A 16,042-nucleotide genomic window follows, 5' to 3' on the forward strand; every position below is an offset into this window, starting at 1 on the left:
TAGGGTCATTATTCATAGTTGTTTTCTCTGAATAATGTAAATGTCATTTTTCAGTGTGTGAAGATCAATCAGTCTGCTTCTCCTATGAGAACAGCCTCCGCTACTGCATGTAGTGTCTCATATTAACGTTGTCTCTCCATTCAGGCATTTCTACTGCGACCATCACCTGAGATCCTGGGAACACACAGAAAGTCAGGGGAGCATACGCTAAATACAGAAGACACCCTTATGCCTCAGAGTTGGACACTTTCTCCCCTACACCATGTCAGATTCTAACACAACCGACTTCAGCAACCCCTCCACCTTCATCCTGCTGGGCATTCCTGGCCTAGAGTCAGCCCATATCTGGATTTCCATTCCCTTCTGTGCTATGTATGCCATCGCTGTGCTGGGGAACTTCACCATCCTGTTCATTGTGAAGAGGAAGCCCAGCCTCCATGTGCCCATGTTCTATTTCCTCTGCATGCTGGCTGTCACCGACCTCATCCTGTGCACATCCACACTGCCTAAAATGCTGAGCATCTTCTGGTTCAATTCCAGGGAGATCAGTTTCAGTGCCTGCCTCACCCAGATGTACTTCATTCGCTGCTTCTTAGTGATGGAGTCTGGGATCCTCGTGGCCATGGCTTTTGATCGCTACGTAGCCATCTGTGATCCCCTGAGACATTCCACCATCCTGACAAACTCTGTTGTGGTCACAATAGGCTTGGCCGTGATGCTGCGCAGTAGCATACTCGCATTGCCCTATCCCTTATTGGTGAGGCAGTGGCCATATTGCAGGACTAACATCATCTCCCATTTCTATTGTGAGCACATAGCTGTGGTGAAGCTGGCCTGCGCTGACATCAGCATCAATAGTTACTATGGCCTGTTTGATCTTCTCTCTGTGATCGGAATGGATGTGTTTTTTATCACCATGTCCTATATTCAGATCCTCCGGGCCATCTTCCGCCTCCCCACAAAGGATGCCTGGCTCAAAACTTTTGGGACCTGCATCTCTCATCTTTTTGCCATCTCAGCTTTGTACCTCCCAGATTTATTCCTCTTTCTCGTGCTGCGGTTTGGCCACAATGTGCCACTGCATGTCCTCGTTCTCATTACCTGTGTGTACAACCTCGTTCCCCCTGTGCTGCACCCCATCATTTATGGGGTGAGGACCAAACAGATCTGGGACAGGCTGCTCCAGCTCTTTGCTTATAAAGAGACCTAAATGTTTTCTCCTGGTGCTCTGGTGTATTGCTGGGGCCTCTTCCTTGAATCACTTCCTGGACAGACAGAGACATTAAACCCTTTCCTCTCCTGACTGTGCTGTGTCAATGTGATGAACTGGGGAGTCAGTCTATGCACACTACACTGGGTGACCACCTTTCTAATTTCTGGTAGCTGAATCCCTGAAATTGCAATCTTACCCCATTTCTTCTGTCAAGTCTTGCCCCTGCTGTGTGTCTTCTCCCCAATGCCCTGCCCCCATCTCTTGTTCCTCTCTTCCCTTCCCGTTGTCAACTGCAACATGGTCATCTCTAAAACCAATATGTTCTCACCTCTTATGACAAGTCACTTAAGAGACACAGGTTAGTGTTAAAATTTTAATGTTTATTCTTAATTTGTTAATAACTCTGTGGAGAGAGAGAGAGACTCCATCAGGACTCCTGGCTGGCAAAGCCCTGGCTGGGATGATTTAGCTGGGAATTGGTTCTGCTTTGAGCAGGGGGTTGGACTAGATACCTCCTGAGGTCCCTTCCAGCCTTGATATTCTGTGATTCTATCATATCTGGAATCTATCTGAGTTCTAGGAAGCGGGTGGGGTATAGTGGGTTGCAACAGGAGACAGATACATCTTGGGTCTAAATGAGAACATCAGAATGGCTGTTCTGGGTAACACCAATGGTTCATGCAGCCCAGTAGCCTGTCTTCTGACAGTGCCCTGTGCCAGGTGTTTCAGAGCGAATGAACAGAACATGACAATCCACCCGTGATTCTTGTGGAGCAGCTCGGCAGAAGAGTTCAGAAGTCCTGAGTAGGGGCTGTCTCAGATTCGTCTGGCAGGAGTTCAAGCCTCCAGGCCCAGTAGGAGTTGCTGGAGGAGGGGAAGAGCCCAGGCTGCTCCGGCTGGAACGGTAGAAGAATCTGTCAGTTCTGGCTTCCCTGAGCCCTAACCGCTGCTACAGAGTGGAGGAGGAGGATAGGAAAGAAGCCCTACTCATTTCTGTCCCCTTTATCTTCCATACAGCTGCCAAACAGGGATTGTCTCATTTCCCCTGTCCTTAGACAAACCTCAGGGGGTGGGGGTTTTTGTGTCCCCTCTCTGACCCTTTAGGAGCTGTAAAACTAGGCAAATATCGACAGGAGTTGATGTGCTCCCTAGAAGACCTCTGTGTACCCCATGCCCCTGGTTGACAACCACTGCTTTAGAAGAATCAACTTCCAAGACTCAACGGACTAGAAAAGAAAGGGGCAGACAATCCTACTTTCTTTCACCTAAGAAAACAAAAACACCAGCACCTTTGGGCCCCTGGAAGAGAGCCTGAGCAAGGGGAGAGCCAGCCACCATTTTGCTGGGAGACTATGGCTGAGAGAAACCGTCTTTAACAGAACCTGTGTGAAACAAGGCGTACATTTATATTGCTGAGAGTAATTAATGACTGGGACAATTTACCAAAGGTTGTAGTGGATTCTCCATCGCTAACAACTTTTAAATCAAGACTGGATGTTTTTCTGAAAAATGTGCTCTAGGAATTATTTTGGGGAAGTTTTCTGGCCTGTGTGATACAGCATTCCGGCCTTGGAATCTATGAAAGGGCCTTTCAAAGGGCAGTATGGGTTAGTAGACTATTAAACACATGAGGAACCTGAGATATAGAGAGACAACTCATCGAGGCTCATGCAACAGGTCAGTGGCAGAGGTGCAACTGCACTGAGGTTTCCTGACTGCCCAGCCAGTGCTCTGCCCATTGGAACACACTGCCTCCTTGGTAGTACATTATATTCCCCGAAAATAAATTCTGAATAAGGAAAGGAGAGCATTCACGCTAGCAATCAGATTTCTTGGAGTTCTGCTCATCCAGTCAGGGAACAGAAGTCAAGTCATATGACCCGAGTGTCCAATCCACACACTGTGAGTTTTAACTAGCAAACTGATTCCTGAAGAAGAATTATTCATTGAACTCACCCCGGGATTATTTTTGAAATAGGGATAAATTTGAGTGCCCTGTAAGCTTCTTATGGAGAATTTATGAAGAGGAAATGGGATGGATTCATAGCATAAATTATTCCCCATGAATTATTTGCTTGGCTGTAAAGATAAGTACATCCATACCCCCCACATATCGGCAAGTACTGCCGACCCAATACATTCAAACATCACAAGTCAGGCCTCCCAAATCATGAGATTTTATAATTATCTGGGGGATTCTTTTGATTTGCCTTATACTTTTTGAACCATTGGGGGGTCACATTTTGAACATGACGGGCTAGACATTTACTATTTTTTAAATGAATGTGGAGATTCTTATGTACTCGGGGGCGGCTCCACTCTGGGATACTCTCTTCGCACCGGCCGCTTCCCTGACCCCTGATCAGCACATTAACTTCAAAACAAATACAATTTATTAAACAGCAACTGTAAGAAAAATAAGGAAAAATAGAAGATGGTTAAGAGGAACAAGGGACCCCCCCCCATGGGCTCGGAAGCACCACAACTGGCATCTCTGGGATGTGAGGGCAGGTCACAGCCTGTTCCTCACACTCCCAGCTCCCTCGCGGGCCTCAGGCTCTAGCCAGCCGGACCCTTCTCCCCAGCATTGTCCACCCCCTCGGTCAGGGTCATGTTCCCTCCCGCCGAGTCCAGCCTGCGTGTCTGGGGGCGTCTCCCTGCACTGGGCCCCTGCCCAGGGCCCCCCTCGCACTCCCCAGCCACTCCCCGCGCCCGGCTCCAGCGTGACCTGTGCCCGCAGTCCCAGCTCTGGCCCCACAGCTCCCCACTGCAGCTTGGCCCTGGCTTCCTGACGGCGCGGCTGGTCTGCGCTGCCCCAGCTCCCAGCTGCTCCAGCTCCCGCATCTCTGGCTGCTGCTCTCCCCTTAGCTCTGCCCCTTTTGCCTCAGGCAGCTCCCCTCACATGGAGGTGGGATCCTGGGATCCTGGCTCCCTCATTGGCTGGCCTACCCTGTCAGTCAGGCTGACCTGGAGCTTTGGCATTTCCCTCATGGCCCTGGGGACTGTCAGTCTCAGGATCCTGATTTCTCTTCATCCATTCCCCTTTCTTTTGGTACTGGGAGAGGCCAGCCAAAAACCCCAATAAGTGTCAGTGGGGGGCAGCAGCCTCCTCCTGCTGGCGTAGATCCAATCTTCAGAGCAGACCCCTTGGACTGAACTGGAAATTGGGATTCAAAACACACACACACATCCAGCCCCTGACACTTTGAGCTCCAAACAGTTCTTAGATCTGGCTGCAGTTCCACCCTCACAAGCTCTTCATCTACCCACCCTCCAGTCCCTCTTCCTAGTGCACGGGCAGCCCGGGGCTGCACTGATAATACCTTCAGCAGCGGACCAAAGATCTATCCAGCCCAGTATCCTGTCTTCCGACAGTGGCCAATGGCAGGTGCCCCAAAGGGAGTGAACAGAACAGGGAATCATCAAGTGATCCCTGCCCTGTCACCCAATCCCAGCTTCTGGCAAACAGAGGCTAGGGACACCATTCCTGCCCATCCTGCTAATAGCCATTGATGGACCTGTCCTCCATGAATCTATCTAGCTCCCTTATGAACCTCGTTATACTACTGGCCTTCACAACAGTCTCTGGCAAGGAATTCCAGGGATTGACATGCGTTGCATGAAAAAAAGTACTTTCTTGTGTTTGTTTTAAACCTGCTGCCTATTAGTTTCATTTGGTGGGCCTCTTGTTCTTATATTATGAGAAGGAGTAAATAACACTTCCTTATCTACTTTCTCTATACCACTCGTGATTTTATAGACCTCTGTCATAACCCACCTCAGTTGCCTCTTTTCCAAGCTGAAAAGTCCCAGTCTTATTAATCTCTCCCCATACAGAAGCTGTTCAATACCCTAATCATTTTTGTTGCACTTTTCTAAACCTTTTCAAATTCCAATATATCTTTTTTGAGGTGGGGCGACCACATCTGCATGCAGTATTCAAGGACAGGCCCTGGTAGCAAATCTCTGATGAATCTGTGCTAGCCGGGAGCTGGAAGGGGGCCTTGAGCAGTTGTGGAGGAACAGAGATTGTGGGTGAGTGGGCCTAGCTACCAGTGGATCACTGAGATCTGTGCATAACCTTGGGGATATCTAGATCCTGGATCTCACCTTTCATTCCTCAGGGAGAAGGGAAGAGATCTTGCCTCCTGGAATGATCCGATGGAAATTTCCATGTACAGAGTTTTGTGGAATTTTCCTTTCCTGGCCTGCACCCTGAGTCTGTAATGTAGGAAAGGGGGCTGCCAGTGAGAAATCTGGTCCTTTATTATTATTATTATTATAACTATTATTTAATTTATTTTATTTCGAGAAGATCACAGCTGTGAAAGCATCCTCATTACCACATGCCACTCCTGAGGTAGCCATGAGGCTAATTGGAAGCATACGAACAGTGATGACAAGCTCGGATTCCAGGAATAGAGCCTGCATCCGGGCTGGCGCTGCAGTCCAGTTGTGTAGCATCACTGGGTATCCCCTGTGATTTGGCCTCCTGCAGTTTGCCATTGGCTGTGACAAGGGTTACAGCTGCTGCACACTAAGCCAAGCAGCTGAGGTTCCCTGATGGCCAAGTGGCCCCCATGGGAATGTGCAGACATGCTTCATAAAGACAGTTGCCTCCCTGCCTGATGCCCATGCAACCTCCTCCATGACTCCTTGTCCTTTTGGGTGAAGACCTCTGGTGTCAGCAGCTCCCCTTCTATCAGGAATTGGGTACGTTGGCAGGTTTCACTATCTTTACAATGTAAAGTGATGTGTAAAGGCTGAAAGCTGTTTACACTGGCATATGTTCTGTGCAGTGGCAGAGGACTCAGCTGGGCTGTCGGGGTGACTCAGTGACAGGGCTGGAGGGCAGGCTGTGCTAGGTAGCTTGGGAACCCCTCCCCTACATATGCCCATGATCCACAGTGGGTTGTTCAAGCTACAGAGAAATCTGACATTGAAAGAGAGTTCAGAGTGTTAAAACCCCAAAGCCCCGAATCAGGATTTCTCAAGGGGTCCCATTTCTAGAGGTGCCATCTGCTCTGGACTGAGTGAGAGGAGACCTCATGGAATATCAGTGACTAGTTCCCAACTTGCCTCAGGTTTATTTGCTCCTGGAAATTGAACAGGAAATGCATTGTCAAAGTATTTATTCTCTGGCTTGATTGTGAAGGCAGGAATTCAGAGTGCATTGCTCTGTGGCAACAGGTCCTGCAGAGCACATATCTGGTTCCTGACTGTCTGCGGGCTCCAGCACTTCTGTCCTGTAGACACCCCTCAGAGTTACAGGACTACCTGCATGTCTGCCCCCTCTCTGGTATCCAAATGCCAGATGTCAGGCCTCGTAACCTTCCCTCTCATGGGGTGGAATCCCGGGATCCTCCCACCCGCAGACTGGGCCCTGGGCTACTGCACTCTGTGAGGGGACTGTGCTTGCCCAGCAGGTCCCAGTGGGTTTGGCACCTGTGGTTCTTCCCTTTGGGAATCTGTAACGAGTGACCAGCCAGGCTTCTTGAACATAAATACTGTTTAATCTGAACAGCAGGAATAAAGTGTAACATGGGAGAATAAGAGGGTTTTCAAACAACAGTCTGTACAAGTCTCTGACCCCAACTCCTCCCATTCTGATGGGGACTCAGGCAGGCCCAGGGCCTTGAGACTTCCTCAGCGATGTCTGTGCCTGTCAGTCTGAAGAGTTTCTCAGCAACAGCTCTCCCACCTGTGCACAGACTTACAGAACTGGCAAAACAAGCTGTGTAACGTGGCTGGAGTCCAGAAATAGGCTTTTCCCAACTTGTAGCTCTGGTGTTGATTCTCAAACTCCCTGAAGTGCTGAATGAGTGATGGCTTTTCTGGATCTGTGACTTCCCATCCTGTTTATTCTCCAGCAGCCTGCTGTTGAACTAAGAAAAGCCACACTGGTTACACCCAATAAAGCCATAACATAAACAACCCAAAAGTTAACCCAATATAGTTATATCAACTGACAGAACAGAACCTAATGTGAATCAGTCAACTATTAACCCAGGGACAGAGGAGCTAATAGACTTTTATTTGCTGACAAGCAACTGAATGAGGGGTGAGACGCTGGGATCTTCTCTGGCTCTGAACAAATCCCGATGACAGATGCTACATTTTAAGTCCCACTCTAACCTGAGAAATCATCTCTGAGAGAAGATCAGAGGGGAAAGAATGGGTTGACATGTGTGTACTAAAATAAAGATGTGTAAATGTTATGTCAAAATTTTTAATTGTAATACAAATTTTACACATCAAACTTTCATGACATGAAGGTATATTGAAAGCCCTCAGCAGAATTGTTAGAATCGCTACAGGAAGCAGCAGTGGAAACATTACTGCTTAATGGTTTTTGCTTTAGAAAGTATTTCAGAAATACTCCACAAACTATTTGGAAAGGTTTTATGCTATGAACTCCTTGATCAGTGAATCATAGAATCATTGAAGATTAGGGTTGGGAGACCTCAGGAGGTCATCTAGTCCAATTCCCTGCTCAAAGGAGGACCAACAACAACTAAATCATCCCAGCCAGGGCTTTGTCAAGCCTCCCTTAAAAACCTCTAAGGAAGGAGATTCCACCACCTCCTTAGGGAACCCATTCCAGTGCTTCACCAGCCTCCTAGTGAAATAGTGTTTCCTAATATCCAACCTAGACCTCCCCCACTGCAACTTGAGACCATTGCTTCTTGTTGTCTCATCCGTCACCACTGAGAACAACCAAACTCCATCCTCTTTGGAAACCCCCTTCAGGTGGTTGTTGAAGGCTGCTATCAAATCCCCCCTCACTCTTCTCTTCCGCAGACTAAATAACCTCAGTTCTCTCAGCCTTTCTTCAAAAGTCATGTGCCCCAGCCCACTGACCGTTTCCATTGCCCTACGCTGGATTCTCTCTGACTTGTTCACATCCTTTCTACAGTGGGTGGCCCAAAAGTGGACACAATACTCCAGATGTACCCTCACCAGCACTGAATAGAAGGGAATAATCGCTTCCCTTGATCGGCTGGCAATGCTCCTACTAATGCAGCCCAATAAGCCCTTCGCCTTCTTGGCAACAAGGGCACGCTGCTGACTCATATCCAGCTTCTCATCCCCTGTAATCCCCGAGTCCTTTTCTGCAGAACAGCTGCCTAGTCAGTTGGTCCCTAGTCTTTAGCAGCGCATGGGAATCTTCAGTCCTTAAGTGTAGGACTCCGTCCTTGTCCTTGCTGAACCTCCTCAGATTTCTTTTGGCCCAATCCTCCAATTTGTCTAGGTCTCTCTTGATCTGATCCCTACCCTCCAGCATATCTAGTTCTCCCCCCTGATTAGTGTCATCTGAAGGTGCAATCCATCCAATCATCCAGGATCATTAATAAAGGTGTGGAAGAGTTGTTTGATGCTGTCTCCTGCTAACTAACAAGAAGCTGTTTCTAATCACGGCCATGAGCACAATCCCTCTGCAATACCTGTGCAAGAGTTTCCAACAAGTCCTGAGAAAAAGACCGCTGCTCTGTGTTTCAGCAAAGAGTGGAGCAGAGGTGCAGGAAAGGGGAGTGTTTCTATGCAATTTTCACCTTACACGAGGATGGCTGAAGTAACTTGCACGTTGAAAAGAATATTAGCGTAAACCTACTGTTTGAACTATCCATTCATTTGTGATGCCAACTGTTTCCCCACCCAGATGAAGTAGCTGTCTGTGTCAGCTTGTATCTTTGCAGATAGCTACAGACCCTTCCACGGGGAGAGGGAGCAGTTCCTGTGAGGATGAAGAGAAGCCTGTAGAAGATGGTCAGACATTCTGGATTCAGTCAATGTTGTCCAAGCAAAGCAGTCCAGCTTCTCCCGGAGAGATTCGTCGGGGTCAGAGTGTATCACTGGGAACACTTGCTTAGGGAAAATGGATAGAGCCTGGTTCTTACTGATTTTACACATGTAAATTTGGAGTGACGCAGTTGAAGTAAATGTTAGTGAATTCAGAATGTGGACTTGGGAATTTTTCCCATGTGCTGAAGAGAGGCAGTGTCATAATTTGGACTCCCAGGAATGGTGAAAATAATTTTTTATATATATATATATATATATATAAAGGAAGAGAGAACACTGGGCTGTGTTTCAGCATAAAGCTGAGGTGCAGAGGCAGAACAATTCCGTCAGTTACCTGGTGTTGCGAGCTGATTTCCCTCTGAGGAGTTTTTTTAATGTTGCTGAGTACCTGTAAAGACATTTCCCTTTCCTAGTACAACATAATGTGACTTTGTGTTATGGGCAATGGGCATTTATTAGCTTTGAATTGGTAAATTAATTCCTTTAACTCTTCCGAAAAAAACCCTTGCAATGACACAAGTCTTTATACTAGTGTAGGCATAATATCAGAAGGGTCGCCGTGTAAGTCTGGATCTGTAAAAAGCAACAAAGAATCCTGTGACACCTTATAGATTAACAGACGTATTGGAGCACGAGCTTTCATGGGTGAATACTCACTTCGTCGGATGCATGTAGTGGAAATTTCCAGGGGCAGGTATATATATGCAGGCAAGAATCAATATGGAAATAACGAGGTTAGTTCAATCAGGGAGGATGAGGCCCTCTTCTAGCAGTTAAGGTGTGAAAACCACGGCAGGAGAAACTGCTTTTGTTGTTGGCTAGCCATTCACAGTCTTTGTTTAATCCTGAGCTGATGGTGTCAAATTTGCAGATGAACTGAAGCTCAGCAGTTTCTCTTTGGAGTCTGGTCCTGAAGTTCTTTTGCTCCAGGATGGCTACCTTTAAATCTGCTATTGTGTGGCCAGGGAGATTGAAATGTTCTCCTACAGATTTTTGTATATTGCCATTCACAATATCTGACATGTGTCCATTTATCCTTTTACATAAGAATTGTCCAGTTTGGCCGATGTACATAGCAGAGGGGCATTGCTGGCACATGATGGTGTATATTACATTGGTGGATGTGCAGGTGAATGAACCAGTGATGTTGTGGCTGATCTGGTTAGGCCCTGTGATGGTGTCGCTGGTGTAGAAGAAATGGGTGTTTATATGGGTTACCAGAAAATCTAATTATAGCAGTGAGGATTGTTTTTAATATAGTATTGGAAGGGCTCTAAACCTTCCTGATTTATACCACTAAATATGTGTAAATGCTGGGTATCAAGAGGAAACTTTCCTTGGAAGCAGGTTATCTCATAGCTGTCTATTGAAGGGCTTCTTCCCCCTTTTTCCCCAGCATTGGAAACTGGCTACTGGGCTAGATGGAATACAGGTCTTATCCAGTCTGGCAGTGCCTATCTTCCCATCAGTGGTATAAATCCAAGACTATGTTTTTGATGATTTTCCTTGAGATCCTGAGAGTCTCTAGACTTGCACTAAGAGCAGAAAGATGTCTTGTTAAATATAATCTAGTTTCCTGTTCTTTTTTCCTTCAGGAAGGAAAGTTGAAAACTCCTGGGACCTGCCCAGTACATTATGTCAGCTGTCAATGACACCAAATCCAACTCTGCAGAGTTACTTCTCACCAGAATACCCGGGATGGAAGACATTCATCTCTGGATCTCTATCCCTTTCTACTTAATGTATGTTATTTCGATAGTAGGAAATTCAGTCATTCTGTTCATTATAAAAACAGATCCAAGCCTCCAAGAGCCCATGTACATTTTTCTTTCCATGTTGGCAGTCACAGACCTTGGCTTATCGGTAACCACCATGCCAATGATACTAGGCATATTCTTGTTTAAATCTAGGGAGATCAGCCTCAATGCCTGTTTTGCTCAGCTGTTTTTCATCAACTCACTTTCATACATTGAATCATCTGTGCTCTTGTTGATGGCCTTTGACCGCTTTGTCGCTATCTGCAATCCTTTAAGATATGTGTCCATCTTAACCCTCCCAAAAATAGTCAAGATGGGACTGGTATGTGTGCTAAGGGCAGTGGCCTTAATATTCCCACTCCCCTTTCTCTTGAAACGGTTCCAATACTGTCGAGCTAATGTCCTCTCCCATTCCTACTGTGTGAACCGAGAGGTCATGAAGTTAGCTTGTTCAGATATCACAGTCAACAGCATCTATGTCTTGTCCATTGCACTCTTAACAGTGGGGTTAGACTCACTGCTTATTTGCTTGTCTTATGTGATGATCCTCAGAAGAGTGCTGAGCATCACATCCCACATGGAGTCCCTCAGGGCCCTGAACACCTGTGTGGCCCGCCTCTGTGCTGTCTTCCTTTTCTACACACCAATGCTTGGCTTGCCTGTGATACACAGATTCGGGAATAGCTCTTCTCACTCGCTTCAGATTTTCCTGGGATATGTATACCTGCTGGTCCCGCCTCTGATGAATCCAATCGTGTACAGCGTGAAAAGCAAACACCTTCATGTGAAGATAATCAGGGTGTTCTTCAAGTGACAGGTCAGTTCATCACTTGGCTATGGCACTGGTGACTTAAGCGACAAATACATGGACCACAGCCACCTATTCCATCCTGGACCATTCCATCTGAGATGCTATGAGCTACTTATCTCCACTTTGTAGAGAGGTTCAGATGAGGTCTAAGCCCTGACACAATGAGAGGTGGATGTCCTGACCCGCTGGTGAGGGAGGACAGTGCAATGGGGGAAGGAGACCAAGGGAGGCAGTGAGATGAACAAAGTTATTGTGTTTCTGGAGAGACAGGGGACTGGTGGGATGTTGGCCCATAAAAAGCCGTATCCTTGGCTGCTCAGACTTCAGAATTCCTGTTGATGCCGTTAATAAAGAGAATGAATGTGACTATTGTTTCCCGTTAGACCTGGCCTGTCACTTTCCTGGCTCTGGTTAAAAATCTACATGCCATGAAAAAAGCTGCAGAGCCATGATCAAAGCTCTTTTGCAATTGCAGTCCTGGCCCTTCCTGAGCAGTCTGAGCACTGGGTGATCCATGAGCGTGGCACCATGTGTGGTCAGAGGCTATTCAAGGACCACGGACACTCACCTTCCCCGACGCCCTCCGAAAGGTGCTTGTGATTGAGTCATGTCAGAAGCATGATTAATGCAGGAGCCCTGGGAGGCCATTCTTCCCCCTGAGGCACCACCCTCTGCTCCTCCACTTCCCCCATATCCCCGACCCTGCCCAGGCTGCAAGCTGGAGCCTTGCTGTGTTTAGAGCTGGCCAGACAGCCCTGATGTTCCACATTCCCTAGGCAGGAGGGTCAGGGGACCCAAGAACAGCCCCCAGCCCATCTTCCCACTGTGACGTTATTGATATAAACTGGAACCATATAGAACATGGTTTGCAACCAAGGTGCTATAGTGGCACCAGATCTTATGTAAAGGGGGTCATGTAAGGTGTCTAAGACCAGGGTATGGGTCACTGATTATGATTATGCTGTCTGTATGTCTGTATCATTTTGTAGTTGAAGTTATGAATATTGGCTGTATACTGTCTATATTTCAAACTTGTGCTGTGTTACTGGGAGAGATCCCAGACAAGTGGGTGTTAGCTCTGCTTAGCCTGCTTGATGGCCCATTAAGGACCATCAGCTACACAATTGACCCATTGAGAGGAGGCAGATAGGGCTTGTGACTCAGCAGGGCGTGCAGAAACTGGCCCATGTGACTGCAAACTCCATTTTGCTGTAATTTTCCACAGTAAGAACAAAGAAGTGTTCTTACACCTGGAAGTGCCTATATAAGGCTGATGCCTCATCTCCATTTTGTCTTCAATCCTGCTTCCTACCTTTGGAGGGACTTTGCTACAAGCTGAAGCTCTACACAAGGGACTGATGACCCATCCCAGCAGGGGATGTACTCCAGAGACTTGATTTAAACCTGCAGTTTACTCCATCACTACTACAAGCCTGAACTAAGAACTTTGCCATCACTGTATGTAATTGATTCCATTTAACCAGTTCTGGCTCTCATCTCTATCTTTTTACTTTTATGAATAAACCTTTAGATTTTAGATTCTAAAGGATTGGCAACAGTGTGATTTGTGGGTAAGATCTGATGTGTATATTGACCTGGGTCTGGGGCTTGGTCCTTTGGGATCGAGAGAACCTTTTTCTTTTATTGGGGTGTTCATTTTCATAACCATTCATCCCCAGGACGAGTGGCCCTGGTGGTGATACTGGAAGACTGGAGTGTCTAAGGAAATTGCTTGTGTGACTTGTGGTTAGCCAGTGGGGTGAAACTGAAGTCATTTTTGTCTGGCTGGCTTGGTTTACCTTAGATGTGGAAAAACTCCAGCCTACAGCTATAACTGCCCTGTTTAAGCAGTTGGTCCTGAATTGGCACTCTCAGTTGGGTCCGGCCAGAACCGCATCGTCACACTCACCCACCAGGACACACCACAATTGAAGGTGGAGAATCTGGGGCTCTCAACAATGGCCTGGGCTCCCTGGTCAGTTCTTACCACAATCCAGCTCCGACCCAGCTGGGGACCATGCTTGAGGTGAAGAGAAGGAACAGGGGGAAGGGCCTCAGGAGAAGGGGAGGAAGAGGAAGGTGGGGGTCTAAGGGGAAAATGAGGAGCCGGGGATGCAGCATCCATGAAGCATTGCAGGCCCCTGCAAGGAGGTCACTGGGGGAGAATGGGGCTGGGGGGAAGGAGAGGCACTTATCTATGGCCCAGATTATTGTAGCGTCTGAGGACCTCTTGATCTTTGACATATTTATCAGTACAACACCCCGTGCTGTAGGGCAATGTTATTAACACCACTGGGAAGATTCCAAGAGCAGAAGGAACCACTGTGATCACCTAGTCTGACTGCCTGTGGAGCATGGGCCAGAGACCTCCCCTGAAATAACTCCTAGAGGAGAACTATTGGAACAACCTCCTGCCTTGATTTAACAGTTGTCAGTGATGGAGAATCAACCACGGCCCTTGATAAATTCTTTCCATGGTTAATTACCCTCATTCTTAAAAAAACACCACATCCTTTCTGAATGTCTCTAGATTCATCTTCCAGCCATTGGATCATGCTATTAATGTCTCTGCTAGACTGCATAAACCATTGTTAAATGTTTGTTCCTCATGTAGGTACTTACAGACATTGGTTCCGTCACCTCTTAACAATAACACCCCTTTTTGTTAAAGTAAATAAATTGAGCTTCTTCAGTGGCTCACTCTCAAGCAGGTTTTCTAATTCTTTCAACATTCTCTTGGTTATTCTCTGACTCCTCTTCAGTTTATCCACGTGTTCCTCCAACTGTAGGCAATAGAACAGGACACAATATTCCAGCAGTGCTCCCAGCTGTGCCAAATACCCATGCAAAATATTATCTCTGCTCCTACTCGAGATTCCCCTGCTTATACTTCCTGGATTACACTGGGTTTTTCAGCCATAGCACACCACTGAGCTGCAAGTCTTTTTCAGAGTCACTGCTTCCCAAGATTAGGTCCCCCATTCGACAAGGATGGCCTGCATCCCTTGTTCCCAGATGTAACCTTTAAATTGAGCCCTATTAAAAGAGATATTGTTGAGGCACAGAGGGATTAAGTGAGTTGCCCAAGGTCACAGAAGAAGTCTGTGGAAGAGCCTGGAACTGAAGCCAGTTCTTCTGAGTCCCAGGCCAGCACTTTAAGCCCTGAACCATCCTTCCTATCTGGGACTAGTGGCTGGAGATGGGGCATCTGGCAGCTCAGCATGCTGAGATTGCCAGGAACCCCAGGAATTCAACTCCTGTGAGATCACTAAAGAGGAGCCCAAGAACAATTCCTTTTCCAGATGAGAATGCTGTGTCATGCTTTCTCCCGAATCTATGGAGGGGCAAATCCATCATCCAGGATGCCCAGCAGGGTCAGAGTTGGTAAGCAACACCACATGAGCTCCAGATGTGATGCAAAATTGGCATATAGGCCTGGAAGCGACCACCTAAGTCAATGAGTCCAGTCCTTTTCTATGGCATGCGACCCTGGCATATTGTTTGGTGCATAAGCCTTTGTTAGGAGGGGCTAAATGAGTTCCCCCTGACAGCTAGCTGGGAGTGGAAGAGACTTCAGAAGCGAACGGTATTTACATGAACACACCTAGTCTTCCTAGATACTCAGCAGATAGTGGTGTTGCTCAAAGTGATCTACTTTGGCTGATGCTGGGTTACAAATCACCGTCGTACTGAATTCAGGGATAGGGAAATGTTGTTATCAATGTTATTTTCTTTATTGTTAGAAGAAAGCTGAGGAGAACTGTGCTTAACCTCTCCCAAATGAGGGAGTCACACTCAGCTGAAAGGACCTTGAGCTAGGGAAACATTCCTCTTTAACAGGCAAACAACTTGGAATATCCTTTCCTCTGTTCCAGGACACATGGTTGTTCAAGGACAATTGCTTGGAGATTGGGATAGCTCCCTTCATGGGCAAGTCATTACCCTGAACAGACACAGGAACATTTCCTTTATTGTTACAATTCTGCACAGTAATTTTCTCCAGAGAAACATTTCCCTGAGACTTATCTAATTCCAGATAGACACTCATTAACTAAACTAAAATTTAGTAAAAAACAGAAGAGAGTATGATTAAAATATTTCTATACATCCAGACATGAGTTCAATTAATTGATGTGTAGATTCATCGCAGAGATGGTGAGCTTCGTAGTTTCAAAAAGTTCCTTTAGAATTCAGTTCACATGTCAGATTACAATGTCCAAATCTCATATTCAGGGCGTACCAGTATAACTGGAACCTCGGCTTTGCGACTCAAACTTCCCCTGATGAAATCTAAGCAGATCTGAGATGACAGAATCAGGACCCAAGGATGGTTTATCCAATGTCATGTCTTTTGACAAGTTGAAATTCCTCAGGGAACAGAAGGTAATTAGGATGACTTTGAAGGACGTCCGTCACCATTACTTAGCTGTATAAATTAACATAAGGCCATTTGCTTGT

General features: G+C 46.7%; 2 protein-coding genes across 2 annotated transcripts; both read left to right on the top strand.

The window, feature by feature from the left end:
• The first annotated feature begins 262 nt into the window (after positions 1–262).
• Positions 263–1,210, top strand: LOC115643051 (olfactory receptor 52E2-like). Its single transcript, XM_030546870.1, has one exon. It carries the CDS (start codon positions 263–265, stop codon positions 1,208–1,210), a length of 948 nt encoding a protein of 315 aa, XP_030402730.1.
• A 9,441-nt stretch (positions 1,211–10,651) lies between these two features.
• LOC115643075 (olfactory receptor 51G2-like) lies at positions 10,652–11,587 on the top strand. Its single transcript, XM_030546885.1, has one exon. It carries the CDS (start codon positions 10,652–10,654, stop codon positions 11,585–11,587), a length of 936 nt encoding a protein of 311 aa, XP_030402745.1.
• Positions 11,588–16,042: the final 4,455 nt, after the last annotated feature.

Source organism: Gopherus evgoodei, unplaced genomic scaffold, assembly GCF_007399415.2.
Source record: "Gopherus evgoodei ecotype Sinaloan lineage unplaced genomic scaffold, rGopEvg1_v1.p scaffold_50_arrow_ctg1, whole genome shotgun sequence".
Classification (NCBI taxonomy): Eukaryota; Metazoa; Chordata; order Testudines; family Testudinidae; genus Gopherus; species Gopherus evgoodei.